Below are 14,969 nucleotides of genomic sequence, written 5' to 3'. Positions count from 1 at the left end.
CTCACCCCGGCAGCCACCTCAGGCTCTGCTGACAGCCCCGGGGGCACAGTGGTGACACCGGACCCTGCACCAGCACCCCCGAGGGCAGCAGGCACCCAGGCCAGGCTGCTGTGCCCACATCCTGGGGGGAATCACCTGCCCAAGCCACGTCTGGCGCTGAGACCTGCTGGGGGTTGTCCCACTGCTGTCCCCCATGTCCCAGCACCCCCAGCTCAGTCCCCCCAGCTTGGGCCCAGCTTCACCCTGCTCCCCAAACTGGAGGGAGCTGGTCAGCAGGCACATTTAGCCCCGTCCCCTCTGCCTTGCCCTGGCACGGCCCCGGGAGCAGCAGGTCCAGCCTGGCCGCGGTGCCCAGCGGGCCCTGGGGAGGCGGAGGGAGCTGCCTTCAGCCGGCGCTGCCTCCTGCTTCCATTATTTATAAGGCAGGTTGGGTTTCACTCTGCAGCTGGGAGGGGGCTTGAGGGAGGAGACTGCTCACACTCACACTCACACTCATGCTCACACTCACATCCTCAGCACACCCTGCCCAGCAGGTGACAAAAGCTGGAGGGGACAGTGCCTGCAGGGATGTGTGGATCCGTGGCCTCATCCTGGTGCCACGTGTTTCCCCATCGTCTGAGGAGCTGCAGGTCCTTCTCCCCACAATCCCTCATCCCCCCAAGCAGTGCCCTGTCCCCTGTGGTTCCTGGTCCCCAAGGAGGTGTTCCAGGGGAATTGGGACCTGCAGCAGCCTGGGAGCAAGGCTGTGGTGCAGCCCTTGGGGACAGTCTGCACCCAGAGCAGGCCAAGTGCCACTGGGGCTGGCAGGCTCTGGGAGGCACTGGGGCCCTGCATGGTCCCTGATGTCCCCTCCTCCCGGCACAGACCTGTTGTCACTAACCCCCGCCACCTCCAGGACTCAGAGGGGACAAATTGTTGTGGCCCCATGTCTTGGGGACATTTTCGTGTCAAGAAGGCTGAAAACTCCTTCAACAGGAGTCGTCCCTGGGCAAGAGGAGACACACCGTGTGTCTGTGACCCTCAGGAAGGGGACACAGCTGGAGTGCCACCAGTCCGGAGGGTATGCACACCTGGGTGCCTGATGCAGGGTGCTGGTCACCTCACCCTGCAGCCACAGGTCACCATCACAGGCCTCCTGAGCCCCCCTGCTCCCCGTCCCTCCTGAGCGCCAGGAGGGCGGTGCCCAGTGTCCCCACTGTCAGGCCAGGCCAGCAGCCGAGAGCCGAGTGACATGGCTCCCTCAGCCCTCTGCTCCCCTGCCACTGCAGCGCCCCGGGGATGCTGGAGCTCGCCCTCAGCGTGTCCCCAGGGCGCCGGGAGCCCGGGCCGAGCCTTCCCGGTGCAGCCGGAGCATCGCGGGCCCGGCAGGAGCAGCGGGGCCGGGCTGGACCGCAGTGCGCCGGGGGCCGTCGCCGCAGCAACCGCCGTCGCCTAGCGCCGCTGTCTCCCGGTAACCCGTCGCCTAGCAATGGGGGATTTTTCACAGCTCGGGATGAAGAGTTGAAAGTTATTTTTAGACAGGGTTGCGAATCAATAGGCAGCTCCATTCGCTGCCCGCAGGATGCACACGCGGGAGGGGAGCAGGGGGGGTCTGTCCAGCCTGGGGTCACCCCCGGGCTCAGCCCCTTCTGTCCCGACCCCACAGGGCCCAGAGCTCTTCCCTGCCCAGGATCTGATTCCCCCTCATGTTCCCCCCATCCAGGCCACGCGTGGGCGAGGACGTGGTGGCTCTCAGGCTTCTGTGGGGACCCTCACAGAGGGATGGGGATGGCCACACTGCTGCAGGGACCATTGGACCCTCTCCTCACTCTGGGAACCCTCATCTTATTGTGGGGACTCTCAACCAGCCATGAGGACTCTCCTCCAGCTTCTGGGAGCCTCATCCTTCCATGGGAACCTTCTCCCACTAGTGTGGACCCCCACCTTGCCATGGGATCCCCACTTGGCTATGGGACCCCCACCTGGCCATGGTGACCCCCACTTGGTTATGGGACCCCCACCTGGCCATGGTGACCCCACCTGGCCGTGGGATCCCCTCCTTTCCACGTGGACCCCTACTTTGACATGTGGAGCCCATCTTTGCTTTGGGGATCCCCACCTTGCTGTCGGGGACCCTTGCCGTGTCCTGAGGACCCTCCCCCCTCCTGACAGGCTCCCTGAGCTCCCCAAGCCTTCCCAGGGCACATTCCCACTCTTGGGGACACCATCCTGGGGGTATGGGTGAGAGGGGACACTGAGAGGGGACAGAGCGGGCTGGGTTCCGTGCAGAGGAGCTCAGGTTGTCCCTGCACGTCCCCAGGGACGGGCTGGGAGCTGAGCTGAGGGTCCTGAGCTATTTTTTAAAGACAAGGTGGGCGCCTCCCACAGCCGCAGCTCCTTCGGGTGCTCGGCGGGGCGGGAGAGCTCCCCACGCAGCCCGGGGGGATGGGAAGCTGCTTGGGGACAGCCTGGGGACCCCCAGCCCCTGAGCAGCCCTCCAAGGTCCCAGCTGCCCCAAATGTCCCTTTTGCCTTTCCAGGAGGGTTTTTTTGGGGCACAGCCTAGCCTGGAGCATTCCTGCCCGTGCCATCCCCACCCATGGCCCAGCGGGGAAGGTGCCCAGAGCCGCCCCAGAAGGACATTCAGGATGTCCCAGGGACCTGCCAGAAACTCCAGGAGTGGCGGGGGAGCTGCTCAAGAAAGAAAAACTTTGGGGTGACCCATCGGGAAGAGACAGGCTCATCAAAATCCAAAGGAAGCTCCTGCAGCAGTGCTCTGTCAGTGGCAGATGGGTCTGGGACAGAGCAATCCTGGATGAGTCACAGCGGATCCGGAGGGGACATGGAAATGCTCAGGGGGCTGCGAGAATCTGTCTTGTGGGGAAAGGCTGGGAGAGCTGGGGCCATCCAGCCTGGAGGAAACCTTCTGGCATCCTGGTGATACCTAAGGGACCTTGGGAGAGTGACAGAGAGAGGCTTTGGCCAGAACTGTAGAGGCAGAAGAAGGGGAAGCAGTTTTCAGCTGGAAGAGGGTGCGTTTAGATGGGATAACAGGAGGAATCGCGCTGTGGGGGAGGTGGTGAGAAGCTGGAGGAGCTGTGGGCGCCCCGCGGGCTGGAGCAGCCCGGCCCGGTGCGAGATGTCCCTGCCCAGGGCACGGGTGACACCGGGTGCTCCTCGGAGGTCCTGGGGGATGAGTTGTAGTTCTGCTCCCCTGCGGGACGCGTTTTTTCCCAGCCCCACCCGAGCCCCCAGCGGGTCCCCTCGCCCGGGGGTGGCGGCTCGCGGCTCCGTGACCGCGGTCACCAGAGGGCACTGCGAGCCCGAGCATCCCGGAGCGGCCCCGGCGCTCCGAGCGGACACGCAGCAGGGCCCGGCGGCTTCGGGGAGCTCCCGGGGGCGGCCGGCACTCGGAACCCCCCCTCCTCGCCAGTTCCACGGGGACAACCAGCCTGGGACAAGGAGGGGGTGGCCGGGGGACATGGGGGACACAGTCAGGGGACGGCCACCAGACCGAGCTCCGGGCACGGCTGGCTCCTCGGTGGGTGCCCAGATGTGCCAGCCCCACGGGCTGCTCCGGAGGTCTGATACCATTGCGGGGCGCTGCGGGAGCCGTGCCCGCTCCCGGCTCAGCCCCAGCTGCCGTGGCTGCTCCGAAGGGGCTCCGGGACCCCCCGATGGCCGTGCCCCCACTGCGGGGGTGCCCCGCACCTTGCGGAGCGAGGGAAGCCAGGGCTGTGGCGCAGCCGGTGCCGGGGTCTCTTCAGTAACACCCGCTTAAGGTGGGTCGGGGGCTGTGGGGAGGCCAGGGGTGCAGCCTCACCCCGGGGCGCTGGCACTAGGGCAGACACTGCCATGTGCCTGCGGGGACGGTGGCACCGTGTCCCACCTCCCTGCATCCCGGCGTGTCCCGAGGGAACATCCCCGCAGGGTGCTGAGCACCCCGCCGGGCCGGGGATCAGTCTCAGTGGGGAGAGGTCCTTGCGTGGGGACACCGGTGCCTGGTGTCACCCTGCCTCTGGTGCCACGCATCCCCTGGTGCCACCTCGCCCCTGGCACCCGGCCAAAGCCATTGGTGGGGTCCCTGCCTGCCCAGCTCCGAGCCCAGCCAGTTCCACTTCCTCACGGTGTCGCCGGATCGGCCCTGGGACCGTGTCCCCGCCATGCCGGGGTCCCTGTGATCCTCCGGGGCACAGCCAGACCCTCGACCCAGCCACCCCCCGGCAAACCCCTCATGGCAGCTGGTGGGCTCAGCACGGGGCCCAGCGGGCAGAGAGCCGCCCACCCGACCCCCAGCCCAGCCCCCCGACACCCCGACATCCCGACCCGCTCCACCTTAACCCACTGCCCCTCCGGCCCCTCATTTTCCACGGATTCCAGCAGCATGACTTCTTTCAGCATCATTTCATGGCCGGAGGGCTGTGAATCCTCCTCTCCCCGCCTGCCTCCCCCTCCCCTTCCCCCCTTCCCCTCTTTCTTCCCACCATCCCAATTTACAATCCCTCATTTCCATTCCGCTCCACCCTCTGGCCGGGGACTTTGTTCCCGGCCTGTATCATCCCATCCCAATTGTTCCGTGTTTATTTCAAACATTTTGGCGGGCTGTCACTGGATGGAAACTTAATTAATGGTGGGGTCTGCAGTGGTGGCACAATAGCGGCTGGAAGGGAGGGGGTGGAAAGAAATGCCCAGGTTTGGAGGGGGGGAATTTGGGGTTCGCATGTGCTTGACCCCCGTGTCAGGCCCGGTGCCACGTGCCTGGGCTGCCCTGGTCAGAAAATGTCTCTGCTGGTGATGGGGGGAGGTTATAAGGAGATTGGGGGGTGTAACTTTTGGGGTACACAGTTCTAGGGGGTGTAAACCAGGGGGCTGTAGTGTGGGGTGTGCATAGCCTGGTTTGCCTGTAGCCTGGGATGTGTGTGGTTGGGCTGTGCAAGGGGTGGGGTGTGCATAATTTGGGGTGTATAGAGCCTGGGGTGCAGAACTTGGGGTGCAGGGACTGTGGTGGGTGTAACTCAGGGCTGGGGGGTGTGGGACTCTTGGGGTGCACAGTTCTGGGGGGAGGGGATGTAAACCAGGGGGGCTGCAGTGTGGGGTGTGCACAGATTGGGGTGCACCCAGCCTGGGGTGCCCCACATGTGCGTGGCTTGGGGTGCCCATGACCGTGGCTGTGCAGGTCTTGGGGTGCACTGTTCTGGGGGGCTGCAGAAACCAGAGAGCTGCACTCTGGGGTGTTCATAGCCTGGGCTATGCCCGTGCCTGGCTGTGCACAGCTGGGTTGTCTATAGCCAGGGCTGGCTGCAGCCTGGGGTGTGAAAAATTGGGGTGTACCTGGCCTGGGGTGTCTACAGCCAAGGGTGTGCACAGTTTGGGTGTTCACAGTTTGGGGTGTGCACAGTTTGGGGTGTGCACAGTTTGGGGTGCATAGTGTGGGTTGTGCACAGTTTGGGGTGCAGAGTTTGGAGTGTGCACAGTTTGGGGTCTGCACAGTTTGGGTGTGCACAGCTGGGGTGTGCACAGTTTGGGAGGTACCTGGCCTGGGGTGTGCACAATTTGGGATGTGCACAGTTGGGGTGTGCACAGTTGGGGTGTGCACAGTTGGGGTGTGCACAGTTCGGGCTGTGCACAGTTTGGGATGTGCAGTTTGGGGTCTGCACGGTCGAGGTGGGCACAGTTTGGGGTGTGCACTGTTGGGATGTGCACAGTTTGGGATGTTCCCAGCCCGGGGTGGTGTTGTAGCTCCTGCTGTCACAGCCACGGCCCTACAGAATTCAGGGTGCATCCCCGGAGGGCGGATCTGACCCCTGGGGTACCCCAGCCCTGCTCCGAGTCCTGTCCCCTGCCTCAGCCGTGTCCCCGTCCCGTGCCGCGGGGAGCAGAGAAGCCCCGGGGGGCTCGGGGGATGCCGCTGCCGTGGATGCCGGTGCCCCCGGCGGTGGGGAGGGGGCCTCGGGGGCGGCTCCCGTGCCCGCCCCTGCGCCGCCATTGGCGGAAAGTTCGGGGCGCGACGCGGGGTGGTGGCCGCGCTCCCCCGTCCCCGCGGCCCCGGCCCCGGTGCGGGCAGCGCTGCGGGCAGGGCCGGGCCGGGCCGGGCCGCCCGGGGCCGCCGCGGGCGCGGCCATGTGGGCGCTGCGGGCGCTGTGCCTGGCCGGGCTGGGGGCGGCCATCGGCGGCGGCGCGGCGGACCAGTGCAGCTGGAGGGGCAGGTAGGCACCGGGAACACCGCGCCGGGAATACCGCACCGGGAATACCGCACCGGGAACAGCGGTCCCCGGGGCAGCGGTCCCGGGGGCAGCGGTCCCGGGGGCAGCGCGCCGGCCGGGCGGGGGTGGCACACGCGGGTCCCCGAATCAGGCAGGGTCGTGGGGGAGGGGGAGTCTGCTCTCCCCGCCCCCCCTCCTCCATTCTCGGGGCCCCCCCCCGCATCCGTGGGGAGGGCACGGGTGGGATGCTGGGAATCTGCGCCTACCTCAGTTTCCTCACCCCTGGGTGCGGCTCCTCCCCGCTTTGAGGGATGCTGATCCCCATGCGGGGCTCCGCGCCTCTCCGGGACCCCTTCCCTGAGCTCCCCACCCGTGAAACCCATCCCTGCGGCCGGCGGGACCCCCGGCAGGGCCCTAAGCATCGCCCGAAGGCGCCGGACTCCAAACAAAGAGCCGGGGCCCGCCAGAGGGGCTGCCCCACGCGGGGGGCCTGGGGGGACACGGGGGCCACGCAGCCACCGGCGTCCTGTCAGGGACAAAGCAGCCCCCCGACTGTCCCCGCTCCCCCCAGGCTGGCGTCCGGGCGTGTCCCCCCACCGTGCCGCGGGAAACAAGCAGCTCCAGGCATCGTGTGTGAGAGTGGGACCCCAGCACCCCCCGGGGATCCCCACAGAGGGAACAGGTGACCCCGAGGTTGTGGCCACTCCGGGGGTGGTTTGGGAGCCCACACTGCGTGTGAAAGGGGCTGGGCTGCTGCGGCCCCCCACTCCTTAGCTCCTTCCAAAAGATGCTGGGGGAACACAAGCACCCCAAAATGATGTGGTTGAACCCTAAGTCCAAGTCATCGAGGGTTTGGTGCTGTTCCTGCCTGTGGCCACCCCGCACACTTCTGTTGAGGGGCTGCCTGGGAGTGCGGGGTGCTGCTGTGCTGGGGACACGGGCTGGGGGGTCCCTGTCACCTGGGGGTCCCAGCTGACGAGGTGCTGTGCCCCACAGCGGGCTGTCACAGGAGGCTGGCAGCGTGGAGCAGCTGTCCCTGCACTGTGCCGAGGGCTCGCTGGAGTGGCTGTACCCCACGGGGGCCCTCCGCCTCCGCCTGGCCCCCCGCCTGCCCCCCACCAGCGCCGCCGTCAAGGGCAGGAGCCCCCCGCACGTCACCGCCTGCATCAAACCCACCGGGACCTTCCGGGGGGCTCAGCTCTATCTGGAGAGGGAGGGGGGCCTGGAGCTGCTGCTGCCAGAGGCCCCCCGGCCCCACGCCCGCTGCTTCAGCTGGCTGCCCCAGGAGAAGGTGGCTCTGTTCCTGCAGGCCACCCCGCAGCCCGACATCAGCCGCCGCATCGCCGCCTTCCGCTACGAGCTGCGGGGGGACTGGCTGGCCCGGCCCGCGCTGCCCACCGCCAGCCTCGGCGCCGAAGGTGAGCGCCTCGCCCTGCCTCAGTTTCCCTGCCCCTGCCGGGTGCCCGCAGCGGTGAGGAGGGGCTGGATCAGGGGGTTGTCCCCCGGGTGGTGACAGGCTGTGCTTGGCCTCGCAGGTGCGTGCCGGCCGTGCAATGACACCGAGATCCTGATGGCCATTTGCACTAGTGACTTTGGTGAGTGCGGCCCCGGCACTTGGGGAGGGGGGATGGCCCCAAAGGGGCAGTGGGACAGCTGGACAGGCTGGGCTGGGCTGGGCCGGGCTGGGATGGGATGGACTGGGCTGGGATGGGATGGGGATGAGGATAGAGCTGGAAATAGGGATAGGAATGGGAATAGGAATGGGGATGGGGATGGGGATGGGAATGGGAACAGGAGTGGGAGTGGGAATGAGACAAGAATGGAGATGAGGATAAGGATGGGAATGAGAATGCAAGTGGGGACTGGGATGGGGATGAGGATGGGAATGTGCATGGGGACAGTGATGGAAATGGGGATGGAGGTAGGGATGGGGACAAGACTGGGGATGTAGATGGCAGTGGGGACAGGAACAGGGCCATGCTGACAGCCCTCCCGCCTTCCCCCCGCAGTCATCCGAGGCAGCATCCGGAGCGTCTCCAACGACGCAGAGCTGCAGGAATCCATCATCGGGGTGAGCGCCATGCGCATCCACCGCCAGAAATTCCCGCTCTTCCAGGCGGGCGGGCGGGCGGGGCGGCCGGTGGGCAGCATCCGCACCCCGCTGCGCTGCGGGGTCCGGCCGGGCCCCGGCACCTTCCTGTTCACGGGGTGGCTGCACTTCGGGGAGGCCTGGCTGAGCTGCGCTCCCCGCTACCGGGACTTCCAGCGCATCTACCGGGGGGCCCAGCGCACGCGCCAGAACCCCTGCGAGTTCCCCGCGGACTGAGCGGCTCCGGGAGCGCGGCCCGGTGCCGTGGGTGCCGGGGGACCGCGGTCCTGCCGTCACCGAGAGCATCCCCGGGGACACGGGGACGGTGCCCGGAGGGAGGGCGGCACACGGGCCTCGCCACGGGGCCGGGCTGGGGCAGCACCCGCCGGCGGGCTGGGGGGTTCTGGGAAAATCCTGCTGGAAGGGAAGGGATTTTCCCAGGGTGCCCAGGGAGCTGCCTGGGTGAGGGGTGCAGCAGAATGGGGTCGGGGCTCCCAGGGGACCGGGGTGCTGCATGCTCAGGGGATGCTGTGGGCACAGTGGGTCTGGCACCGGGGGGGCAGCCGGACCCCCGGCCCCCGGCAGGGCTCGGGGGCGGGTGGCCGCGGTGGCCGGTCCAGGGACACGGTAGGCACAGAAGGGAGTGGGAGGGCCAGGAGATGGATCTGTAAGGTTGGGGGTGGAAGGGGGAGCAGGCAGCGGTGAGCCTGGCCCTGGCATGGGCAGGAGCTGCGGGGCGGATGCCGAGGAAGAGGAGAGAAGCTGAAGGGAGTGAGGGGAGCGGTGAGGTGGGAGGAAGGCTGGCATGGGGAGCAGAGGTGTCCTTGGCACGGTCAGGGCAGGACCAAAGCACTGACACAGGAAGGTGCCATGGGAGCAGGGAGAGGTGACCGTGCCACCCGTCCCTGGCAGCCCTGGGTGAGCGGGGCAGGCCGTGCCAGCCGCGGGGAATTTTTGACCGTGGGGGTGGGGGGGCATCGTATGTGCACTAAAGTTATAACGATACCAAATTTGTGATTTCTTTTTTATAAACTAAGCTGTATTTGTAGCGTGTGGCTCCTGTTTTTAGCAAGCTGAGCAGGACGTTCACTGCGGTGTGTGCCACCTGCTCCCCTCTGTGCCAGCTCCAGCTGTGACCCTGCCTCCCATGGGGCTAGAAACAGCCCCAATACTTGGACATCTCTCTGTATGGAGAGATTTATTGCTGTTTGCACATTCTGCACCCCGGCCATCCCCAGCATGGGTCACTTTGGGGTCCCTCTCCCTGGGTATCCCTGGGTGTGGGGACCAGGGGCTGGTGGCCCCGTGCTGGGTGGGTGACCCTGCTGGTGGAGCCGCTGTCAGGACTGATTCTCATCAGAGCCAGCGGCCACAAGGCCTCATTGTGCCTCACTGTGCCCGATTGTGCCGAGGCAGCATCCCAGCCCTGCCCGCTCCCGCCCCGCCGCTGCCCCTGCCGGCCCCAGCGCCGGCTCTGCTCCCCTGGGAATGCCGAGGGGAACGGGACCTCTGGGCAGGGATGGGACATGGGAATCCTGCACGGGGATGGGGAACAGAACCCTCGCTCAGGGAAGGGACGCTCACGGAATCCCCAGCCAGGAAACCTCAGCTGGGGATGGGGCAGAGGAGCCTCCCAGACAGGGATGGGATGTGGGGCACCCAGATGGGAGTGGGGCACTGGATCCCCCCAGACATGGGACATGGGGCACCCAGATGGCAGTGGGGCACTGGATCCCCCCAGACATGGGACATGGGGCACCCAGATGGCAGTGGGGCACTGGATCCCCCCAGACATGGGACATGGGGCACCCAGATGGGAGTGGGGCACTGGATCCCCCCAGACATGGGACATGGGGCACCCAGATGGCAGTGGGGCACTGGATCCCCCCAGACATGGGACATGGGGCACCCAGATGGGAGTGGGGCACTGGATCCCCCCAGACATGGGACATGGGGCACCCAGATGGCAGTGGGGCACTGGATCCCCCCAGACATGGGACATGGGGCACCCAGATGGCAGTGGGGCACTGGATCCCCCCAGACATGGGACATGGGGCACCCAGATGGCAGTGGGGCACTGGATCCCCCCAGACATGGGACGTGGGGCACAGGATCCCCTCGTGGACATTGGACATGGGAATGGGACACAGCACCCCCAGCCAGGGACCTTTCCTCCTCACCAGTCATGCCACAGGGCTCAGCACAGGAAATCTCAGCCCCTGAACCCCCCCCAAACCCCTCGAGCCCCCCAAACCTCTCAAGCAAAGCTCCTGCCGCGTCTGCTTGTACTTAAAACCTTTCCAATTTTGTTTCAATAACACCTTTTCAAATATCACCAGCCAGGATGAACTGCTGCTGAGTGTTCAGTGCCTCTGCTGACCACAATGTGCTTTTCCTTGCCAAAAAAAAGTTTCCAAAGAATGCTGTGGGCTTTGGAGCATAATTAAATATAAATATCTATATGTGTGTGTGTATAGAATGATCTGGCTGTGATAAGATCCTGGTGGGTTTGATATACAACACATGTTTTCCCTTGAGGACAGTTTGCTGCTTACTTTTTGCTTTACTGCCAATTTTATACTTGGATATTTTGATTTTATCCTTTTCAGTGCCCCATTTTGGGGCCAGGCTGGGCTCTGAGGGCTGGATCTGGCCCTGGGGAGGCTGAATCTCCACGCTGGGCTCTGGAGGATGCCAGCATCCCCCTGGATTTTGGCAGCAAGCTGGAGCCAAGCGAGGCAGGGGGAAGGGGGAAGGAGTGGGAAACCCAGCGGAGGAGGAAAAATTAAGCTGGAAAAGCAATAAATGAGGTGCAGAGGGAATTGTGCTGCCCACGGCATCCTCTGTGTGCGCGGGGGTAAATCACGGCTGCTCCGACCCCGCCGCCATCGGCACATTCCTCCCGGCTAAATGCCGGCGTTTAACGCGAGAGGCATCCGGCGCTTTTCTGCCCAGCAGCAAAACCTCTTGTTTTTCTTCCCATCTGTTTATTTGGCCAGAGCAGCTCGGTGTGCTGCTGCGGAAAGGGCTGTAACTCTGCTCGTTTGCTGGCACAGAGGTTTTTGGGCTGGTTTTGGTGCCCTCTGCCCCCTGTCAGGTTGGGTCACCCGCCCTCGCTTCCCGCGGCTGTCACCGCACAGCGCTGGGCCCTGGCCAGGGCACTGACGCTTCCTGTGGGATCATCCCAGGGATAACCAGGCAGCCCGTGCCTCAGTTTCCCCTCTGTGAGCTCCCACAGCCCTTCCCTGTGGCTCCAGGGAGCCAGATGGAATCCCACAGCTCTGGGATCTCCGTCGTTCCAGGGCCGGCCATCCCAGCATTTCCCCGAAAGCAGAGCCCAGCCCTGGCCCAGCCAAATTCCTGCCTGGCTTCTTGGCACAGAGCAAGGCCATGAAGGGTGAAAACACAATGAGACAAACTCCATCCCGGGGAATATTTCCTGCACAGGATGGAAAATGTGGTGGGAGGCAGCAGGGCGAAGGGAGCGGGGTGGGGACACAGAGTAGAGCTGGGGGGTCAGGAGGGGCTTGGAGAGGGGTGACCACAGTGAGGGGGGTGGCAGCACCCTGGCAGGACAGGGCAGGGTGGCTCTGCCTGTGGGTGCCATGGTGCCCACCACGGGGACAATCCAGCCAGAACTGTTCCGAAAGCCCCCCCACTCATCAGCCCGCCCCACACGGGGTGGGCTTTGGAAAGCCTTGCAGAGCAGGGCCCCAAAGCAGCTCCCTCGGTGCCCAGGGACGTGCCTGGGGCTCCTCATTCCGCGGGATCAGCCCCATTGCGGACCCAGGCATCCCCACAGCCCAGACCCAAAACCTGCTGGGGGCTGTGGAGCCCTTCAGTCACGCTGTGGGTGGGCATTCACATCGGGATGGCCAAACCCTGAGCGGTGGCACTGCCGGGTGTCCCCCGTCCCTGTCCCCATCCCTGTCACACAAAGGGAGTCGCCGTTTCCCGCCATTTTCCCCCTCCATCCCTTCTCCCCCCTCTCCTGCTCCCTTCGCCCTCCTCCTTCCCGGCTGCCGGATAAAAGCCCGAACGTGTGAATCGCGGGGCACAAAGGGAGCCGCAGAGGCGGCCGGGCCCGCTCAGCCCTCCCTGCGGCCCCCAGCACCGAGTGGGGACCCCCAGAGACCCCCGGGCAGCCTGCCCAGCCTGCCGGCAGCGCCCGGAGCTCAGGGGCTGCCGTGGGGCACAGGGGTGGCCCTGAGATCCCCAGTAGGGTCAGGGTGATGTCCCTGGGGTTCCGGGATCCCCAGTAGGGTCAGGGTGATGTCCCTGGCGTTCAGGGATGCCCTACAGGGTCAGGGTGATGTCCCTGGGGTTCAGGGATGCCCTACAGGGTCAGGGTGATGTCCCTGGGGTTCAGGAATGCCCTACAGGGTCAGGGTGATGTCCCTGGGGTTCAGGATGCCCTACAGGGTCAGGGTGATGTCCCTGGGGTTCAGGAATGCCCTACAGGGTCAGGGTGATGTCCCTGGGGTTCAGGAATGCCCTACAGGGTCAGGGTGATGTCCCTGGGGTTCAGGGATGCCCTACAGGGTCAGGGTGATGTCCCTGGGGTTCAGGGATGTCCTACAGGGTCAGGATGAGGTCCCAGGGTTTGAGGGTGTCCCATAGGGTTGGATGATGCCCCTGGGACGAGGGGAAGCTCCACGAACTCAGGATAAAACCCCTGGGGCTCAGGGGTACCCCGTAGGGTCAGGATGATGCTTCTGGAGTTTAAAACTCAGGATGAAGCCCCTGGGGTCCAGGATGCCCCAGAGGGTCAGGATGAGCACCTTGGGGCTGGAGGAAGCTCTACCCGCATCCCTCGGCAAGAGGAGAAGCAAAATCCTGATAACTCTGAGGACAACCCCCCCAATGCTGCCGCCCTTTGGGGAGCTGCACCCCAAATCCTGGCATCAGCTCTGCTTCCAGCCCCATCCTGTGACCCGGACAAAGCCAAGGAGGGATGCTGGGGCTGGAGCCGACCCCGGCCCGCAGCGGGGCCCCCTCGGCCCCTCACCCCCGTCCCCCGCGTCCGGCTGCCGACAGCTGCTGGGAAGCGGCGTTCCCAGCACATAGCGACAAATTCCTGGCGCTCGGGGCTGCTTTGCAGCCGCCGCGGCCCCGGCGGGGGAAGCTGCCCTGGAAAGAGGAGGATTAAAAGCTCTTTGGCTCCGATGACACATCGCACCCGGTCCCCTCGCACGGCCACCTGCTCGTCCCGGCGCTCCGAGATGCTGCGGGCACCCCGGGGCAGGGCAGGAGGGGACCGGCCACCCCCTTCTCGATCCCAGGGGCCCGGCGACGAGGGCTCAGCCCTGCCTGGGTATTTCCTCCTGAATTCATTCGCTCTGCAGCACCGCAGGGGCGCTCGGGTGGCTCCAGGAGCGGCTCATCCCCACGGACCATCCTCCTCCTCCTCCTCCTCTGCAGCCCCCCGGCTTCCCCCGGCTCCGATTTCCCGGGATTTTCTGCTTTAACCAGCTCCACCTGCCAGCAAGAAAGAGCAGAAAGCGGAAAATCGGGGTGATCCCCGTGAGCCCCAATTCGGCCCCGCCGGCCCTTTGGGGGGGCTGGGGAGGGAGCAGCCCCGGCATGTGTTTTGGGGGTGGCTTCGGCTCCCCCACTGCTGCTCTGGGCAACGGGATTAATGGGGTCTGGCTGGGGTTAGTGCCCTGAACCGAGTGTCTGGGGGTAGCACACGTGTGTGGCTGTGTGTGCATCCTCACCCTGCTCGGTTCCCACAGATCAGGGGAGGTGGGAGCAGGAGCACTCCTGCCCTTGGCAGCTCCCCAAAGAGGGGCTCTGGGGGCTGGGGCTGGGCCCAGCACTGAGGAGTGGGAATCCCAGTCCCAATTCTGCTTCCCTGCACCCCAAAGCCATTCCCAGAATGGGGCTGGGGTCTCTTCTCCCCTGGGAATGGCCCCACAGACACCGAGGCACCTGATGAGGTTGGTGGTCCTGTGGCAAGGACATGGGGCCACTAGGCCTCCCGGGCTCTCAGGGGACACCCCGATATGGGGCTGGAGGGGGACCCCCAGCACACCCTACAAATGCTGACCCACAGGCTGAGGACAGAGCGGGGGGAGGTGACAGCAGGGGCATCCCTGGTGACATGTGGCCATCCTGGCAGGGGGCTGCGGCCCTTTGTGCCACTCTGGACGGGTGTTGTTCTCGTGCTTGGGCTGCTTGGGGGGGGGGGGGTCACTAATTGGGGGTGGGCAGGGGCTGCGGGGCCTGGCTGCCCCCCATCCCAACGCCTGGAATCTTCCCACAGTCGCTGCTGCCTCGCAGCTGGAAAGCCCCGGGCTGAGGCAGCACAGCTCCAACAACATGGGTGTGCACAGCCCCCAACAGCCCCACACGGGTGTGCACAGCCCTACAGCCCCTACAGCCTCACAGAGCCCCCCAACAGCCCCCCCCACGGGTGTGCACAGCCCCCAACAGCCCCACACAGGTGTGCACAGCCCTACAGCCCCACACGGGTGTGCACAGCCCCAACAGCCCCCAACAACCCTCAAGAACCCCACAGGGGTGTCACGACTGTGCACAAAGGCAGGAACCACACACAAATCCACGCACCGCTGAGCAGGAGTGCCAACACCCGTGCAGGGGCACGCACACCTGCACACAGCTGGGCACAGCTGCACATGGCAATGCACACCCAGCCATACAGAGGCAGTTGTGCAGAGCTGGGCACCATGCCCACAG

General features: G+C 65.5%; 1 protein-coding gene across 1 annotated transcript; it reads left to right on the top strand.

Moving 5' to 3' along the window:
- The first annotated feature begins 6,098 nt into the window (after positions 1-6,098).
- METRN (meteorin, glial cell differentiation regulator) lies at positions 6,099-8,907 on the top strand. The gene is made up of 4 exons (XM_059862050.1): positions 6,099-6,184; positions 7,178-7,599; positions 7,717-7,776; positions 8,191-8,907. The coding sequence occupies exons 1-4, from the start codon at positions 6,099-6,101 to the stop codon at positions 8,505-8,507; spliced, it is 885 nt and encodes a 294-aa protein (XP_059718033.1). The 3' UTR covers positions 8,508-8,907.
- The last annotated feature ends 6,062 nt before the right edge of the window (positions 8,908-14,969 follow it).

The sequence above is a fragment of the Haemorhous mexicanus genome, chromosome 17, assembly GCF_027477595.1.
Source record: "Haemorhous mexicanus isolate bHaeMex1 chromosome 17, bHaeMex1.pri, whole genome shotgun sequence".
Classification (NCBI taxonomy): Eukaryota; Metazoa; Chordata; class Aves; order Passeriformes; family Fringillidae; genus Haemorhous; species Haemorhous mexicanus.
Note: the sequence above shows the minus strand (reverse complement) of the source record. Positions and strands in the feature narration are given on the sequence as shown.